At 29.6% G+C, this 19177-nt stretch overlaps 5 protein-coding genes across 6 annotated transcripts; 2 read left to right on the top strand and 3 right to left on the bottom strand.

Annotated features, from left to right (window-relative positions):
* Positions 1-128: 128 nt before the first annotated feature.
* Positions 129-3318, bottom strand: LOC145752529 (6-hydroxyhexanoate dehydrogenase-like). Its single transcript, XM_082568828.1, has 8 exons — positions 3226-3318; positions 2639-2807; positions 2173-2311; positions 1699-1859; positions 1335-1444; positions 978-1163; positions 461-610; positions 129-239 (listed from the first exon to the last, which is right to left on the bottom strand). Exons 1-8 carry the CDS (start codon positions 3316-3318, stop codon positions 129-131), a joined length of 1119 nt encoding a protein of 372 aa, XP_082424954.1.
* Positions 3319-4339: 1021 nt separating this feature from the next.
* On the top strand, positions 4340-10552 carry LOC145751878 (glucose dehydrogenase [FAD, quinone]-like). Of its 2 annotated transcripts, none has more exons than XM_082568007.1 (14): positions 4340-4480; positions 5242-5302; positions 5596-5743; positions 6285-6561; positions 7029-7152; positions 7315-7402; positions 7610-7747; positions 7916-8032; positions 8227-8336; positions 8500-8596; positions 8971-9163; positions 9507-9600; positions 9704-9823; positions 9961-10552. In XM_082568007.1, the coding sequence occupies exons 1-14, from the start codon at positions 4366-4368 to the stop codon at positions 10094-10096; spliced, it is 1818 nt and encodes a 605-aa protein (XP_082424133.1). In that variant the 5' UTR covers positions 4340-4365; the 3' UTR covers positions 10097-10552. The 2 variants fall into 2 exon arrangements, with proteins under 2 accessions (XP_082424133.1, XP_082424134.1); XM_082568008.1 differs by having other exon boundaries at positions 7029-7156; positions 7319-7402.
* Positions 10553-10673: 121 nt separating this feature from the next.
* On the bottom strand, positions 10674-12622 carry LOC145751879 (fructose-2,6-bisphosphatase TIGAR B-like). The gene is made up of 6 exons (XM_082568009.1): positions 12311-12622; positions 12111-12205; positions 11879-11947; positions 11600-11720; positions 11151-11264; positions 10674-10997 (listed from the first exon to the last, which is right to left on the bottom strand). The coding sequence occupies exons 1-6, from the start codon at positions 12439-12441 to the stop codon at positions 10799-10801; spliced, it is 729 nt and encodes a 242-aa protein (XP_082424135.1). The 5' UTR covers positions 12442-12622; the 3' UTR covers positions 10674-10798.
* A 685-nt stretch (positions 12623-13307) lies between these two features.
* Positions 13308-15931, top strand: LOC145752527 (uncharacterized). The gene is made up of 6 exons (XM_082568826.1): positions 13308-13494; positions 13902-14033; positions 14467-14614; positions 14910-15036; positions 15162-15265; positions 15400-15931. Exons 1-6 carry the CDS (start codon positions 13308-13310, stop codon positions 15929-15931), a joined length of 1230 nt encoding a protein of 409 aa, XP_082424952.1.
* A 143-nt stretch (positions 15932-16074) lies between these two features.
* Positions 16075-18146, bottom strand: LOC145752526 (beta-1,4-glucuronyltransferase 1-like). The gene is made up of 4 exons (XM_082568825.1): positions 18129-18146; positions 17869-17950; positions 17284-17531; positions 16075-17028 (listed from the first exon to the last, which is right to left on the bottom strand). Exons 1-4 carry the CDS (start codon positions 18144-18146, stop codon positions 16090-16092), a joined length of 1287 nt encoding a protein of 428 aa, XP_082424951.1. The 3' UTR covers positions 16075-16089.
* Positions 18147-19177: the final 1031 nt, after the last annotated feature.

The following is a 19177-nucleotide window of genomic DNA, read 5'->3' as shown; positions in this document are numbered from 1 at the left end:
AACCTAAAACAACTACAGTGTATTGGTAGGTCAATTTTGTTATGTCATTTTTTTATTACTGTACATGCTAAATATTACCACAATTCTAAGTTCAAATCAGTTTTATTTCAGTATAAACTAAATACAGTTTAATGATCATGCTTTATTATACAACGGCCTTGTATTTTATGTTCTTTAACCAAACACATTGCTTTGTAGGCCTCATCAAGAGGAAAATACTGTAAAGGTGGTGGAATAATCTAAACAAAGGCAAAAATAGGTAAGTAACAACGAAAATTAAATGGCTTAAAGTAATTGTGAATTATATAGTAAAAATATAAATTTATTAAAAATGTTTTCTTAAAATATTTAGAATAACTTTAGGATCATTGAGTTACATGTTATCAATTTGGCTTAGTATTAAGATATTTAATTAGGTAAATTTATCATACATTTTTACTACTTTAATTAAATATCTTACTTTTTTAGTTTCCACAAGTTTTACAAGGTCTCTTAACATTTCTGGGTGACCGGTAAGGACTCCCTTGAAGGTGCGGTGACCGTGTACCATCTTAGGTAAAGAAAATGTGCCAGCACCTCCAAATAAACCCAACATGATCATAGTGCTTCCCTGTGGTAAGTAATGTTGTTAGTTAAGTAGTAAGAACAATTTTTTATGTTAATATGCTTTAATTTTTAAAATTTTTGTTGTTAGTTAAGTACATAGGATACCATTTTAAAAATCTGCTATGAACTTATGCAAAATAACTTTTACTTAAAGAGTTAATTTTAAATACAAAAATAATATTACCATAAGTTACAAAATATTCATAAATATCAGGGTATAGAGTAGACTAAAAATGTAAAACATAATCTAAATTTATTGCATACTGTAAAAATCTTAAGATGCCTTGTCATGCTTAACCAATATATTTAAGACAAAAATAAATATTTGTTTAGTCAAAAAATTGCAAAAATTAGTAAAACCTAATTTTTACCCTGTCGGTGCACTCATAAGCCCTTTGAAAGGTCACAGGAGAGTTGACAATGTCAATAACTCCATCAAACAATCCATCGATTGTTGAGGCCTTTGTTAGCTCAACAATCTTGTCTTCAGGTGATTTAGTATCCCAGAAAAGAGTCTCATCACAACCCCTTTGCTTTGCAACTTCCAAATTAGTTTTCTGGTTAGGATTTAAAAATTAAAATTAATCTTTTTTGCAACATGTTAGCCTACAGAACCTTTATATAATAATTAATTTGACTACCTAATACAATAAAATGACAATTTACTAATAGTAATCTACTAAATGTTTGTGTAGTATTCTTATTATTCAACTTTTTTGTAAACTTACACTAATATCAGCGACAACAATCTTGGTGTTAGCTGGCAAGACATGTTTAGCAAGCTGAATGCACCACAAAGCTAACCCACCCGCCCCTATAATTAGCACTGATGCCCTGCCTAGAAAATAAATAAATTGTAAATTTAAGCCTAACGAAGTGTCATCTGTTGTTAAATATTTAATCTATACAAACATTAACACAAAAAAGTTATGTTAGTACATGTTATCCATATATTTTCTCTATAAATCTGTGCATGACTTAAGTAAGAATTTAATACAGTTTTATCTTGTAATACATTTAACAATATATATTTCTTTTTTATTTTTATGCATGTTTTCATTTTCAACATTTTAAACAAGTAATATTACCCACCTTTATATAGAGCAATCTTTTCAATATCTGGCTTAAGAGTGCTAAGAGCATTGAAAGTAGTAAGACCAGAACATGGAAGCATACAAGCAACATTAAGGGGAATTGAAGATGGAATTTTGACCAAATATCTTTTGTCTCTGACCACAACATGCGTAGAATATCTGTGAGTATAAACTTAATTTATATTTAATTGATGTAAAAAAAATTATCAAAACATTAAATATATATTCAAATAGAATCAAGAACAATAGAATTAACTATGATAGACTGGAAAAATTAAACAGTTTTCTAAAGTTGATATTAGCTTACTTTATAATCCTACCTCAATAAATAAAGAGAAGGAATAAATATCTATATGCATAGAAAAAAAAACATAAAGATCTGTAAATAGCTATAATAGGTTGAAAACAAACTAAATCATTTCCCAGGGTTGGTATTAGTCTACTGTAAAAATAAAACATTAAACTATTTTACCCTCCTGGAGTTCCTATTCCAAGACCATGCGTTCTCTTGTTACAATGACCAACAGCTTTGTTGTTACAATACCCACATTCCCCACACCCTATCCATGGGTATGCTACAACTTGGTCCCCTATCTTAAGGTCCTCAGATTCTAAATAAATATGAAGTTATTTTATTGCTATAAGAATGCCATTTTTGTAATATATTGCAAAAAACTTAGTCAAAATTACTAATTTATGTCTACTTTTGTTCTATTTTTATTGGTGGATTTTAGGATCCATGGTTTAATGTTATTGGTTATTGTATATGGATATATAAATTCTCAGCAGTATAATATGTGACTATGTAAAATATATTACAAGTAGCTGGGTTTAAAATAAAAATTTTGGTAAATTTAAAAAAAAGAATAAATTAAAATATTATACCAAAAGTCTTAAAAAAATTAAACCAGAATTTGAATTAAATAAAAAATATTGACCTGGGTCATCTTCAGGTCCCAGAGAGAGAACAACCCCTGCAATTTCGTGACCTGGGGTGATGGGGAATTTATAATTCGGGTTGTCCGTGAAATTAACTGTGACGTCACCATGGTTGATTGTGTTACGTAGTTGGTTGAGATCGGAGTGACACACACCGCTAAAACGTGTCTGTGACGAAATAATTATGTTTGTTTTGAGTTAAATATTAACAAATATGAACTCAAATTGACGTTTTAATCTAATGGGTTGATTTTATAAATTTTAAGATTTTATTTTACTAAGAGCCTGAAGATTATTGTCTTAAATAACTGAGGGACCAAATATTTTATATATTATCTGCCTTATGATATTGTAAATATGGTTGTTGCTTAGTTTATTTTGCGGTTAAAAGAAGATAATATCGTTTAAGTGTAACTTAACTTTGCATCAGTTAAAATCTTATCTTATGCCTTAAATCTAAAATCCACGATAGAATAGCTTATAAACTTCGATATATTTTTGGAATATTGTAAACATTTTAAACAAAAGTAAATAAACAAAATTTCAAGATCTTTTCTTTAAAACGTAAATTTAAAAAATCTTGTACCTTGATTACGGCTCCTCTTGGCGGGGGAGCAGGAACCTCAGAGTCCGCCAATTCTAAAGCTTCTCCCGGTCTTACAATTCGTGCACTTCTCATGTTTAAACTTTGCAGAAATGAATTTGCAATCTTAATGTCTGTGGTAATCTTTAATGTTTGTTTAATATTGTGCTGATCGTTGAATTTTCGCCTTTTACAAACATAAGGAACGGGAATATCACGTAGATATGTGGTGTCGATAAATATTAACTTGGTAAATATTGATTCTTTGTTCATAATTTGTTTCAAAGTTTCTTTTATTGATTTAAACTTGTATTAAATAGTATAACCCCTTTACAAAAAGGCAACTGAAAATATATTTAGGGCTACATAAGTTTATTTTATGGGTTTAAACTTTCATTCATTAGGATGACTCTTACAAAAAGGTAATTAAATATATTTCTTGGGGTACAAAAGTTGTATTTAATTAAGTTGAATCACGCGATATGCTCGATCTGAGTCATAACATACCTACAGGTCTAAGTTTTTTTCCGGAAAAGGTTTTTGTGTTTACGGAAATATAAGCAATTTTTAAAACAAAATAAACATTGTTTTTTAATGCGTAATATGTTTTGGCAGACTAGTATGCGTTTAAAACATAAAAATTTAATTAAAAGCAGAATTGTGCTGTTTTTTTTTTAATTGAGTTATCTGCGTTGTAATAATGGTGTAATCATAATATAGAGTTCATGGTTTTGATAACAACCATAAATCGCATCTAGGTTTTTATATCTTAAATGTAGTGTAGATTTTGAATTAATTAACAGGTTACTTAAGGCCGCATACCTAAACAAGAGTTTATGCATGGGCAATATAGTGCGATTTTTCGAAGTAAATTAGGCTAAATAATCCGGCGTAAGTGTGGCTTTGGGCTAAGCTATTCTTAACTTGCATCGGTTGAGTGAGTTGTATTTAAATTACAGAATGAATAGCTCTATGGTTGTTTGTGTTCAGTATATAACGCTTTTACTGTAAAGAATAAGGTAATGTATTGTAAATTCACCAGCGTGTTTTTGACAGTACTTTAACATATGTACGTTAAAGTAATATCATTGATAAAAGTATATTTGTAGATGGTATATAGGTGTTTGTAGATAGCATATAAATATGTTAAAGAAAATTGTAGCGGTTGTAGTTATAGCTTATCTGCTTCCAAAGTTAATAAGATGGCATTATTCAATTACTATAGAGAAACCCGATAACGACTATGATTTTATTATCGGTAAGTTGTTGAGTTTACATCTAATAATATCTGTTTTACATCACAAAAATACTGAAGTTTTATTTAATATGAGTGTGTGATATATTTTACTCGCTAGCGCGATGTTGTTGTTGCGTACGGTATGTAGACATTTAATTATTAATCAGAATAACATAAATAAAATTACAGGTTTAAATATGATAATTTTCGAAGTTTTGTATGACTTAAGTATAGATTAAAATTGAGTAACATTCTGATATATTATATTATGATCGTCATTTAAAATACATTGCGTTTACGAAATGATCCAAACGTTTTTATTTATGAACTTTTGTAACAATTTTTAAACAGAATCCGTTTTAAAAATTTTCGAATTGAGTGTTTAAATATTGAAAATACGAAATATACAACTTTAGCATGTATTTGTTCATTTGTAATTCTCTACAGTAGGGAAAAAATCAAACTCGTTAACTTGATTTATATAGCGGATGTGCAACGGTTTAAAAATACACGATAACGTTAAACAGATTGATGTATTGACTATTTAAATGGATTTAATTATTACCAAAATATTGGCAATTTTTTTTAAACGACAAAGTTTGTTCTTACAGTCAGTTTTCTACATTTTTCTACAAAATTAAGTGTAAACATTTCATTCCTTTTCTGAATTAAATGAAAAAAAAACTGTAACTGGCGTTGTTTTCAATGATTAAACAACGTCGTGTTGTATTATTATTTATTTTTAAATTTATTTTAATAAATTTACATTTTTATTTTTAAAGTTGGCGCTGGAACAAGTGGTAGTGTTGTTGCAAATAGATTGACTGAAGTACCAGGCACTAAGTGAGTTTAATTTCTTGATTAATCAACGTCAAAATATGTTTTTTATAGGAAATGAAAACATTTTAATCAATCATTTTTTGTCTGGGTAAATATGTTATACCATGCAATAACAACTAAATCATTGTTGTTATAAAGCTTTTACAAATAAAATGATTTAATAAATATATTTTGAAAAAGGACACTATTTTATATTTTTAAATTTGAATTGGGCTTTAAAACTCTGTCCAATCTTCCATAAGTATATTAATAATATAAGTGTAACTTTAACAAATAATAGTAAATATTTTTTTAAGAGTTTTAGTATTGGAAGCAGGAGAAAATGATCTTCCAAACCCATTTATTTCAGTTCCATTTTTACCCATGTTCACCTTGACAAGTTCTGTTGATTGGAGATATGAAACTGTGCCACAAGAGCATGCTTGTCGTTTACTTCAGGATAATGTTAGTTTTTTTTCATTTTAATTTTTTTAAGTTTAAAAATGAAATATTTTTTTGGTACAAAAAACTTAAAAACTAACAATTGTTTTAAGTTAATTATTTCTGATAGATTTTTTTTGTATATATTTTTATCATCGATGTGGGAAAGTCAAATGCGCAACTTAAACATAGAGTAACATCAGTTACTCCGACCCAGTCTCGGGTTGCCTGTGGCAGTTTGGAATATCATAGATTATAATTGCCCGATAATTATACTGCTGACTAAATGCTGGCTCAGCAGGAGTTCATACCGTTTATAGCACCCTACTTAGGGGCGCTACAGCATGAGATCAGTGGGGATTGAACCATCGACCTCCTGTGTGGTGTAGCAAGTGTTTTACTACTACACCACGCTGCCGGATAAACATTTTTAGGTAAAATTTGTAAACAAAAAAACTAAACAAATATTACTGTACTTGATATCATCTTAAATTATTATTCACTTACTGAATGTTAATTTAACATAATAAACTACAGCAAATAAATTTCAATATATTTCCTTTAGGTGAGTAAATGGCCGAGAGGTAAAGTCCTTGGAGGAACCAGTTCATTAAACTTTATGATGTATGTAAGGGGTGGAAAGCATGATTATAACAAGTGGGTAGAATTGGGTGCAGAGGGTTGGGGTTATGAAGAAGTGCTTAAATACTTTAAGAAATCTGAGGACGCTATTGGTAAGGAATTAGATAATGATTCTCATGGTAAGAATGGGCCTTTAAAAGTTCAAATTGGAATCACGAATAAAATGGATGAAGTTTTGCTACAAGCTGGTCAAGAATTAGGTAAACCATTCATTAGTATTAGTTTAGTCCTGTAGAGTGTTGAAGTAACTTACTTTATTAAAACGAATGGTTTAATTTTAAAATTAAAACTTTATGTAAGGCAATGTAAACTTTTTTTTTGTATATACCTTTATCCTCAATGTGGGAAAGTCAAATGCGCGACTTAAACATAGAGTAACATCAGCTAGTCTGACCCAGTCTCAAGTTGCCTGTTGCAGTTTGGGATATTATAGATTATAATTGACTGATAATTATACTGCTGATTAAGTACTGGCTAAGCAGAAGTTCATACCGCTTATAGCGCCTTACTCAAGGGCGCTACAGCATGATATCAGTGGGGATTGAACCCACGACCTCATGTGTGGTGTAGCTAGTGTTTTTACTACTACACCACGCTGCCGGTTAATCAATTTATTTGTATGTGCGTGTTAATACTTTGTTAAATATTTGATCCAAATATTTTTTAGGTTACAAACCAGGTGATTACAACAGTGAAGATATGGATGGGTTCCATCACATACAAACTACGACTTATGAAGGGACAAGACAAAGTGCTTCGACTGCTTTTTTAAGACCTTTTGTTAATCAAAGGCAAGTATAGTTTTTTTAAAAGTCAAAATTAAGCCCTTAAAATCTTTTAAAAAAAGTAAGTATTAAGAGTTACTGTAGCCTATTGAATCATAACAATAAACCAAAAGAATTTACTTTGTCTAAGGTTTTATTGTAATTTATCTTTTTTATTTTATTATCCAGAAAGAATCAACTTCAAATTCTGGGACGAGCCCAAGTGAAAGAAGTTATATTTGAAAAAAGTGAAAACAAAAAACCAAAAGCTGTTGGGGTAACTATTATTAAACTATATTAAATAATGTTAAACACAATTTATATTTTCATAAACAATGCTAACCAGAATCATTTCCGTGCAGTAGATAGTAGGACCTTCTTTTACTTTTATAAAATAGTAAAAAAATGATTTTCTTACTGCAAATACTTACTTATTGTACAATACATCACTGTTGTATTAAATGTACCTTTATTTTTAACACAGGTAATATATGTCCGGGATGGCGTAGAACATAAAATTTATGCAAAAAAAGAAGTTATTCTAAGTGGAGGTGCAATTGGATCTCCTCAAATTTTAATGTTATCAGGGATTGGGGAAAAGAAACATTTGCAAGAAATGGGGGTAATGTATTGATGTTCATTTAACTTTTAACCATAGAATCATAAAAGTATTTATATAATTTAGTTTTTTTTAAGGTAGGCCTTTTCGTGTTTTAATTTTTTAAGTTAAATTCTGGCATGCAGGTAAATATGTGTTGGTAATTAAAACTAAAAAGTTTATTATTTGTAGATTAAAGTTGTATTGGATTTACCTGGGGTAGGTTCGAACTTGCAAGATCATTTGTTTGCTCCGGCTTGCTGGAATGCAGACAAACTTCCAAAAGGAGGTGTTTATTCTGATCTAACTGTAAGTTCCTAGTTTGGTTTATAGACAATTTGTTTTGTGTATTAAAGAGTTTATAGTTATTATTTAAGAATTTTGTTAAGTTTGATATAAATAAGTTTAAAAAAGCAAATTAGATTTTTTTTTCGTAACTTTTAAAATTTAATAAGAATGTTTTTTTTATAAATTTAAACTAAGGTAATTTTTTTTCAATGCAGCCATTTGTAAGTTTACCTCAATACCTGTTTAAAAGCACTGGACCTCTTACTTCCATTGGAAGCATTGGTGTCCATGGTTTATTCAGAACAAAACTTGCCCAATCTCAAAGGTGAAATTATAAGTGTTTAATAATTTGTTTTTACAGGTCAACATGTAACTTGGGCCTTATAAGATAAGCTTTAAAATTCATACATTGTTTTCCTATTGATTTATATATTTGTTAAACTTTAAATGGGTATTAACAATGTATTCGTGTTTTAATATTTTTAAAGGCAAGATCTGCAGATGATTTTGTTATCCTCAGAATGGAAATTGGGAAGACTTAGTAGCGGGGAATTGTTAGAAGATATTTTTAGCATAACAGAAAGGGTAACATATTAAATTTTTATTTTTGTAAGTGATTGCTTTCTTAATCTATTTCTAAAACACTTTAGGATTATCTTTAATATTCAAGATTGGATTCTGTTTAATTATTGATTTGCAATATATTCAATAATATTTCATATTGATTAATATTCTTTTTAAAGATTAATTTTGGATTAAAATTTGTGTTACATTTGGTATTAAATTTATTATGATGTTATGCATATGGCACTCAAATTCTTACAGTATATTATGCGAAACAATAACATAAACATCCTATTTCAATTTAAGAAAAGCATCACCAACCTTTTTTGCAATATTGCAATTTAGACTTCAGAGGTTTCTTAATAAATTTGCCTTTTTTGTTTCAAAAAATTTAGTTTCAAAGTAATTTGGAACGTCATGCTGAGTCGCGGAACAGTAGTGTAGCATGTCAATTTACAATGATGTCAAACCTGCTGCGACCTCTAAGTGTGGGGTCAATCAAGCTACGCTCTAGTGACTATAGGGTTCATCCGATTATTAACCCTAATTATTTAAGTCATCAGCATGACGTAGATGTTGTGATTGAAGGTAGATTATTTGCTATTTGTTTTTTTATAGTGGTATTTGTGCTTTAAAGATTGACATTTTTCATTAACATTAAATACATCTACATTGAATGACGCTTAGTGGACGATAAATATATATATGTATGTCCATTTTATAGACTTGCAAAATTTATAAAACCGCTGTTTGTGGTGTGCAGGTAAATTATTGCTGGCAAATATTAGTTGTGAGTTGCAACCGTATATCGACAATTAATATGCTGGCTATAGAGTGGTCTACTGATAGTTTAAATAAAAATAAAAACAACAATTAACATTGTGATCCTGTGTTAAATTTTTTTAATTTCTTGTGATTTTGAATGTTTCAGGTTTTAAAATAATGGAGAAATTAGAGGAGACCAAGGCTTTTAAAGAAGTAGGAGCTAAAATGAGTTTTAAAGTAGAAGGGTGTGGAGAGTACAGGTAATAATTGTGCCCAAAAAAAAAATGGATCAAAAATATAACACACTTTATTACAATACATTAATTAATACTGTATGTCTTACATTATGAATTTTATTGGTAGGTCAAGGGAATATTATGAATGTCTGGTAAGAGGAGCTACATTGACTATATACCATCCTGTAGGTACAGCTAAGATTGGAAGGAAAGATGATAAAATGGCAGTGGTTGATCCAAGATTAAGGTAAGTGATCTATTGGTTTATAGAGATCAATAAATAAAACACACAAACAAATTTGCATGTGGGATTATTTGGGCAAAAATGAATAGGCATGAATGAAAATTATAAAAAGTATTACAAGAAAGTCTTGTGTATTGTAGAGTTTATGGTGTTGATAACTTGAGGGTGGTAGATGCTTCGGTAATGCCTCAAATCCCATCAGCAAACACTCAAGCTGCTTGTTTCATGATTGGTGAAAAAGCTGCTGATATGATTAAACAAGACTGGGGCTTATAAACTATATTTGGTTGGTTTCAATGTTATTGGTATAACTGTATAACCCTAGACTATATATTGATGCAAAGCCTTAATTAAGATTTAATCTTCTGTGTTTAACTAATATAAATTTTTACACATTTCGAATTTTGCAATAAGATAAAGGTCTAGGGTAAATGTGGTAATATTTAAAACATTTTTTTAGAGTAATACCTAAACTTATAATATATTTTTGTTTATGTAATTGTACCTATTAGATGTGAAAAAATGTTTGTGTAAATCTATGGCACTTACTTATATCTAATTAAAGAGTGATGCTATGGTAATATAATATATAGTCTACTTAGAGCAATGTTTTATTGATGTATGTACTAACATATTTGCTTGCTGGCTTTAAGTATAGAAATTAGATCAATTTTATTAACCTTTTATTGATGATATGATAAACTAGAAGGGATAAAATTTAACAGTGTATTATCCAGAATTAAAAACGTATTTGTGAAAATAATTAAATTATATTTACTGTGAAATCAATACAATAAAAACAGATATACAATGATGTACCTTAAATGAAAATTTTTTGAGGAATTTAATAAAATTAATGAAAAAGGCAACTTTAAATTAAGATATAGGGCAATCTAACACTGTGCATATAAAGTAAAATTATATTAAATTATAATACTATATAAATTATGAATGTTAAAAAATATCTCAAAATGCAGATTAATCAACTTCATTAAACACAGTACATTTAACTAAGGCTGTATATTCAGTTTGGTCTGGTTTATCATTATGATTAACAAACTGAACTTCATTATCTTTATGGCAAGTTAATGTAACCAATAAGCATGTGCGTGCACAGTTGAACATAACAAGTAATTTTTGATTTTTGTGAAGCGCACATCCATAATTTTCTTCCAATCTAAAGGAATAATAAGAAAAAATGGTTGGTTATTTTTAGAAGTCTAGTTGATTATTTTAAAAGTTAAGTATAGTCAATAACTCAACGTGTTTTTTGTTTTCATGATTGTATTTTGTTTTAATTGTTTTAGTAATGATTTTTGATTAAACTTACACCACTAATAAATATCTGATAAGGCCACCATGAGTGACAATGAGGATATTTGCACATTGTTCTTTCATGTTGGTGCATTGTTTGTTTTCATTGTATATTTGATCAAATAAGTCACTAAAAAATTAAACATTTTTTAAAGGGTTTAAAAAGTTTGTAATAAAAATTTTTCTAGAATAAATTAAACAACAAAAATCCTGTATAATAAAAAAATAGAAGTAAAATATCTTAATTTTAATTAGCAGAAATTATCACTAATTTTTAATTAATATGTGTTTGTTTATTAAAATTTAAAGGTCATTATTAAGCTTTTAAGTTTTTTTCAAATGTAAGTTATGATTTCAATAACTTGAAATGGGGTTAAAAAATTTATTTTTGTTTGTTTATTATATTTAAATGCTTGTTTGTTTACTTTAAATTGAAGATCAATATTATTAAAATCTTATTCTTACATCAAAAACAAGTGTGCACGAGATTTCATTTGTTGTGGAGTTTCGGCTCCCTCTGGTGTATATTCTGTCACAGATAAATTTGCTTTCTTAGCCAGCTTGTAATATTCATTAACTGGTTGCCCTTTAAAAATAATTTTTACTCAGGATTAAAATATATGATTATACCTTATATCAAGTTTTATATTTGGTAGGTATAGTTCCATAATGCTTTGGTCTAAGATATTTTTATTTTTGTAGTTTAGTTGTTGTTTAAGTTTTAGATTTGCTAGTTGGTTTTACCTTCAAATACTCCAAACTTTCTTTCTCTTATTCTTTCATCAATTTTAATTTGTTGGTTTTGCTCGGCGTCTGAAATTTAATTTAATTAATAACAGAAGTTGTTTAACTATGTTATCCTTATTTTTAGGTTTATAAAATTTTACTTTAAACAATCACAATCTTACTTAAATTAGTTAATTTTAAATTTTTTTGTTTTTATGTTGGGTATTATAACTTAAACTTAATTATTTACATTGAACATTTTGTGATAAAATAAGTTCACAGGTTTTTCTTGCTCTTGATAAATCACTACAGAAAATGTGGCTGAAATTTTCATTAGAGAGAGTTCTGAAAAAAGACAAATTAGTATATTAAATTACTGAATATGGTTCTAATAGCAACAGCTTTGTTAAAAGAGAGTTTCAATTGTAAAAATAGCAGTATACCACTTACTTTCCAGCATCTAATGCTTGTTTGCATCCAGTATCATTTAATTCAGCGTCTGTATGTCCTTGGCAAGTTCTCTTAAGATTTAAATCAGTTTCACCATGTCTTACTAACGTTATTTGAAACCGAAGCGTCATGGTTTTGTTTGTATTATGATCTGCAAATTTATTTACAGATTTAACTAAAGTTTAACATTTCTGCGTTGTTTACGTTATATTAAGTAAATGATATGAGTCAGTTAGTGTTTTAAAGAAAAGGTTTTACAAATTATTTGCATTTTTTTATAGATCATAACAAACAAAACGAAAATAACTTAATGAATTTGTTGCTTGTTTTATTTGTTAAAATTCTTATCTTGTCAAAATTAAATTTCTTTATGTAATACCGGGAAGTACCTTAACCGCAAGTAACTTTGTTTGATATTTTGATTTATCCTCGATATAATGCGAATTATGTTCTTTAAAATTAAGTTTAAGTATTTATATTTATTCAGCTTTATAAAGTTATCTTAACTTTTAAATATAAATTAAATTTTAAGTGATAAAATTAGCCTTACAAAATTTATTTATAATGTTTAAGTTGGAGCTAAAATTAAACCTATCTAGCAAAGTGCAACGTGTAAAGAAACTATACAATTTCAGGTATTTTGCATAAAAATAGTCTTTGCAAAAGGATGTGACGTTTAAGCACGGTTTAAAAATAGCAACATTTACAATGCCACAGGCTAGGGCGCGAAATACCAAATCTATTTAAAGTTTAAATTAACCAATCAGTTTACAGAAAGGGGCCTTATATTTTTATATATCTATCAATTTATTTTAAGCCTAAAATTTTTATTAAAAATGTTGCAAAATTAAACTGAAAACATCATAAGTTACACCCCTTGGGATAACATTTATTTTGGTGCCCCCAGGCTTGAGATCTGTTAAAATTGAATATAAAAGTAGATCAAAAGTCAAGCAATATTATCAGTTTAAGGTCAAATTTAAACTGAAATCAAACGATGTTGAAGGTTATTTTGTTAACGTTGTTTGCTGCAAACTGCTGCTATAGCCTAACAGTGATCGAGTTAGTACGTTTGTATTTTAACGACTATAACACAATCTCGAATACAAGTGCGTTCACCATTCAAGTTACAGATGACGATACTTACACTATAATTATCAGTGGCGATCCACAACATGAAACAAGTAAGTTTATAGGTTAAATTTTAGTTCAATTATAATTATTTCTGTTCATTTGTACTTTAATATCATTCAAAAATTTTAGAACTATAAAATATTAAGATGAAAAAACCGTAAAGTAGCAAGTACAATTTACATTAAATATCGCGGTTATAAAATAAAATGTGATGTACAAAATTTTAAGTTAGTTATATACAGGGTTATATATATTTCAAAAAACTGTTAAAGTAATAAAAGACCGTAAAAATAATTCGTAAATTGAGAACCATAAACTACATATGATTCAGGCCTTCTATTTCATTCCTACCCTTACGCAATTTCAAAATGGGCTTGGCACAATATTTTATTGCTAACATTACAGTTAAATTGTTTTATCAACCTGTTAATTGTTTTTTAACTATTTTAATGGATAGGTGAGTGTTACAAAGCACAGGTGGATTGCTGTCGTCCTGGTGTAGTAAATCGACCAAGGGAACGAAGTATTGTCATTCCTAGAAACCCTGTTGCAACTGAATCAACTTATTGCACACCTATGGGGTTGATTGGTAAGCTAAAGAACGCTGCATTTTCTAACTAAATTTTGGCGTTATGATTTTCTTTATTTTGGAAATAAAGAAAGAAAAACTTTTTGTGTTTAACCTAAAGCAAGCAACGCGTTGTAACAAAAGAAAAGGCTACGTTAAATTTGTGCTTCAGTTTTCTTATAAATAAAGCTGATAGTTTAGCGTAGACCTGTATGTACAGTTAATGGTTCAACTTTAAAATAATTCTGTAGAATGATAGATAGATTTATTTATAGGTTTTAACAATACATACTAGGCATATTGTTTAGAGCTATACGTTAACGTGAATTATAAATACCAATGATGTTACTTTACCCTATAAAGATCTTAACCAATTTAATATACTGTATCAGATGTTTGTATTGAATGATAAAGGATAACTTTTTACATTTTGATGTCTGATTTAATTCTTTAGGGGTGACAACGGGAGGAACTGCCGTCTACAACCACTTTGAAGCCAACTGCGTTGATGTGAATGAGTTTATTGAAGGATCCATGGACGAATGTAACGGACATTTTAGTCCGAACGGAGAATATCATTTTCATCTTGCCCCTAATCCCGCGTAAGTTTAATTGTTTTAAATAACCTCTGAGACCGATTTGTTGATACGTTTACCTTTTAATAAAAGTCTTAAATAATAAAGGTCTGAAGGTAGTTATACTTTTATTATCACCAACAAAATTTAAAAAATGGCAATTAAGCAATGACATAGTATTAATAAAGGTAGCAAAATTATAAAAATGCAAAATTATACAATAAGGTATTTTTAAAATGCATTTTAGTTGACTAAAGATTTATATACATTTCATGCAAAAAACGTACAACTCAACGAAATAAAATAAAGTTTTTTATTTCAGATGTGTTGGTAACGTTGACCAATCAGAAGCTCACATTATAGGAGTTGCTTTAGATGGGTTTCCAATATATGATTCAGCTTTCTTTAATGGAGAAGAAGAGGATTTGGACGAATGTGGAGGATTCATGGTAAGCCAACTATCTTATTTCAGAGTTAATTTGTTATGTATTTTGAAAAATTTTATTAAACTTACTTTGGTTTTATTATTGTTACAAAATGTGTTAATTAATTAATATTTTGTTTATATATTTAGCCTCTAAATGATCCAACAAGATACAGATATGTTGCCAAATATTCTCCTACTGACACCACGGATCATATTCTACCTTGCTTTCGAGGAGTCCCTCTTAATGCAACGTAAGTTTAAAGCCATTTTATTATAGTATGTCCTATCAATATAGTACTTTACACATGTTTATGTTTGTAAGATTTTTTAATATATTTTAAGAATTTTATTATACAATTTTAAATTATCTTTATTTTTCTTCCAGATGTTGCGAGTGTAGAGAATGTAATCGTGAACAAATTCCCAATTGTAGAATGAGAGAGCGGCCCCAAAGGGGAAGACCCCAATTTTCTGGGGCTGGGAACGGACAAGGTGGTGGACCTGGGTTAGGGCGCCCTCAAGGATTTCGACCTGGGTTCGGGCCGCCGCAAGGGTTTAGACCAGGCAGGGGATCTCCCCAGGGGTTTAGACCCGGCAATGGACCTCCACAAGGTTTCAGGCCCGGTGGGGGATTTCCACAAGGGGGAAGACCTGTAGGTGCGGGCCGACCAAACGCCCAATTTCCCGGCGGTTTTGAAGAAACTAGGCCGGGGTTCTGCACCCGAGATCAAGTTCGACAACAACTCAACCCACCCGACTGCTCAAGTTGCCCAAGAATGGAAAATGATTGCATTCCACCAGGTGGCTACAAGGATTTTGAGGAAGCCAGGAAAATGGCCGCTTGTAGGAGCATTTGTGGTTCACTGACGTCACAGCAGATTAGCTTTCTACAAAGGCTGCGTGACAGTCTTGGATAAATGGTGGTGACCCTGTAGTTATGCTTAAATATTGTGCCTATTGAATAAGTTGTTATAGTAAGCATATTTTTAAATAAAAAAGCATAACTTATTAAATGTTTCTTTATTTTCAAAATCACAGAGATTAACAGTTAACGAGTTTATATTTAAATTATTTGTTATAAATCTCGGTCTACATTTGCCGATTTCTTTCCGTTTTTAAATCTCATTTTATGAACTTTTAAATGTCCTTGGTAAGAAACTTTTGCCTTTCCTTCGCGCTTTGATTTCCCGCCACTACAAGACCACGTGACATTGGGATATTTGATTGACAGGTCAGTCTTAAACTCGTTTTCGTATAACAGAAAATTTTTACGGTTTTCGATGTCCTTTTCTCTGTGAAATTTTCCCGGTTCTTTTAACCCTTTGTGAACGACGAACGCGTTTGATAAAACATGAAAATCGTAATCTGCCATAAACAACTCACAAACTTGACTTATTCTGTCATAACCATATTGTTTAAACCGTTCGTCGTGTGTCGGCACCTCATTGGACGAAATATAAAACGGTTCCCAAGACGACGACCAATCAACTTGGAAAGCGATTGTGACGTTGTCGGACACGGCGAACCAATCAGCGTAGTTTGTGGGACGATGGCACATGGGACATGTTTTGATGTGGAATTGTCGAACTTTTTCGAGATTGAAAAATTTTCGAAGTAATTTTTTTGAAGTTGGAATTTCATCTGTGACGTCAATCTCAAAAGCGGGAACAACGTAAACAACCTTACCTTGTAAACTATCCTCATTTTCTAGATAATTTACAAACATTTTTCGTATCCCTGGTGACGGCATAACGTCGATATCTAATAGCAAATGATGTGACGACATCACTTTGTTTTTCGCTACGTTACGAAGCGTGTTATGCGGATAGGGAAAATGGCTGGAGGCGTAATTATATCCTTTGAAAGTTCGGAGAGTTAATTCTAGGTTTGTGCAGTCAGCGCTTTTGTTGTTTGAAAAGTAATTGAACCAGATTTCTAATTCGTTATCGTTGTTGTTTTTATATGTTGGGGGCATTTCTGCTGGGTAGACCAAATGGATTTGAATATCCCGATCCTACAATTCCAAAAATTAATATTTAGATTCTGTTTATAGTTTGTTAATTAGAATTTTAAATTTCTATTTTGCCAAGTATTCATAGTTGCTTTAAAGAACAACTTTAAAATGTTATGTAAAAAATATGGCATTAAAAATTATCATTTACATATATTTTAGTTGACCATTTAACGAAACTGTTATGCTTTTAAAAACTTTAAACTTGTTGTTATTTTAACAAAACGTTTCGATACAAAGTAATAAATCTTTTTTAACCTTGTAGCAATATCGGATCAATCTTGTTGCAATGGCGGCATGTAAAGCTTCAAATCCCGGCGAAAATAAAGCCAAAGACACCGGTCCATCAAATATATCTAAGGTCTCAATAAAATGATGAAGGTTATTCAACGAACATTGGGTCACTAGGGTGACGTCATACTGGGTGACGTCATCTTTTGTTGGTTGTTGAAGGGAGTTGAAAGTATCAGCTATGTTGTATATGATCTCATACTCTTTATGCTTTACTGCATTAGATGTTAGATTATAAATAAATTTTTTGTAAATTTCTTCTGTCTTTGAGATATATTCCGACCGCCAAACTACTAATAAATATTGTAAACCTAAAACTATTAACAACACTAATAAACTTGTTTTATTTTGATTTTTACTGTATATTAATTGAAGAAACCTTGGTACGTTCATCTCAAATCAAAAATATAAATACCAGGTAAGCAGGTTAGTTTATTGAATTACAATTTGAGATATTTCGTAGCTCTCTTCTTCTATCTTGCGGGCGTTTCTATTATATTTTTATGGGGTTGGTGGCCTTTAACAAAAATCTGTTTATAGGTATCTTTTTACGTAAGTCCGATATTGTTGTATACTCGTAATGGCAGCGAACTACGAGCCAAAATTTTCGGTTTTTAGTCGCATCAATGCCACTCTACAAACACAAAAAATCACTTTTAAATTCAAACTATTGACATAACTTTTTTTGTAATTTTATATTTACTTAAAATACCTATATTTTATAGCACTTATTTGCGCTCTAATATTTGTTTATGACGCATATAGGACAAAGCAATTTCAAGTTGAAGTTTGTGATTTCGACGTGAGATTACCTTTATAGAAATCCCCATTACGTAGAATTTAGTTAGGTTTATTTCGTGATGTATATAGTACCTGTTGTATAAAATATGAGCCACCTAATTTAAGGAATTTTTATCACACTTTCGATAATATAAATAAGTCATTTCTCTCAATGATCGAGTATAAAGTTCAATCCCACGTTTTGTTAGGTAATCAAATATTAACCAAAAAACGCGAAATGAAAAATACTTCGAATATTTTGGGCCCCAAGGTAAATTGAAGTAGAAAGTTGTTTAGCTTAAAGTTTAAGTTAAAATAAATCAAGTAGAACTAGCTACCACAGCGAGTATTATTAAAATATTTGAAGTATTCGTTTTTATATCTCTATGCTTTGTTTAGAAAGTTGAAATGAAGATTTAGTATTTAAGCCTCTTGTGTATTTTAATAAAAGTGAATTTTTATTAATCTAAATGTGATTTTCTATTGCAAAATACAAGTAATGTTAATGTAGTTGTTTAACAAGGATGTAATTTAATTTTTTAGTTAAAATGTTTACATGAGTAACCCTTAAGAATGCGTTCAAATTCCTATATTGATAAGACAGGGTTTAAGTTGGGGATAGAAAAAGCTTAACAAAAAATTTTAGCACAGCAAAAATCATTCAACTTTTCACGTTCAAATTTTGCTTGAATGCACGCGAATGAATGTAATTAAAAACAAGGATTCTGCCTCCGTATGAAAATAGGAAATTTACACCCACAACTTTTTCTCGAATTCCGTTTTTTAGTTTACATGCGCATTGCTTCAACGTAGGCCGAGGTAGTAGTAACCTAATTAAAGTTGAGTAAAAGGTTATCTGGTTTTGTAGGTTTATGGTTTAGTTAGGCTTTTAAAAGTATATATAATATACGCCTAATGCTATTATTAATTCAGTTAAAATTGGTATTCGTTGCACTTATTTAAATAAAAGAGTTTAAAATATTTTGTAGAATGTTAATATAGTTTTTAAAAACGGAAAAATTATTATTTTATTCTTAGTTTTTTCTATTAGGTTTAAAATATTTTAATTCTTGGTTTACTG

Source organism: Corella eumyota, chromosome 5, assembly GCF_963082875.1.
Source record: "Corella eumyota chromosome 5, kaCorEumy4.1, whole genome shotgun sequence".
NCBI classification, from domain to species: Eukaryota; Metazoa; Chordata; class Ascidiacea; order Phlebobranchia; family Corellidae; genus Corella; species Corella eumyota.
Note: the sequence above shows the minus strand (reverse complement) of the source record. Positions and strands in the feature narration are given on the sequence as shown.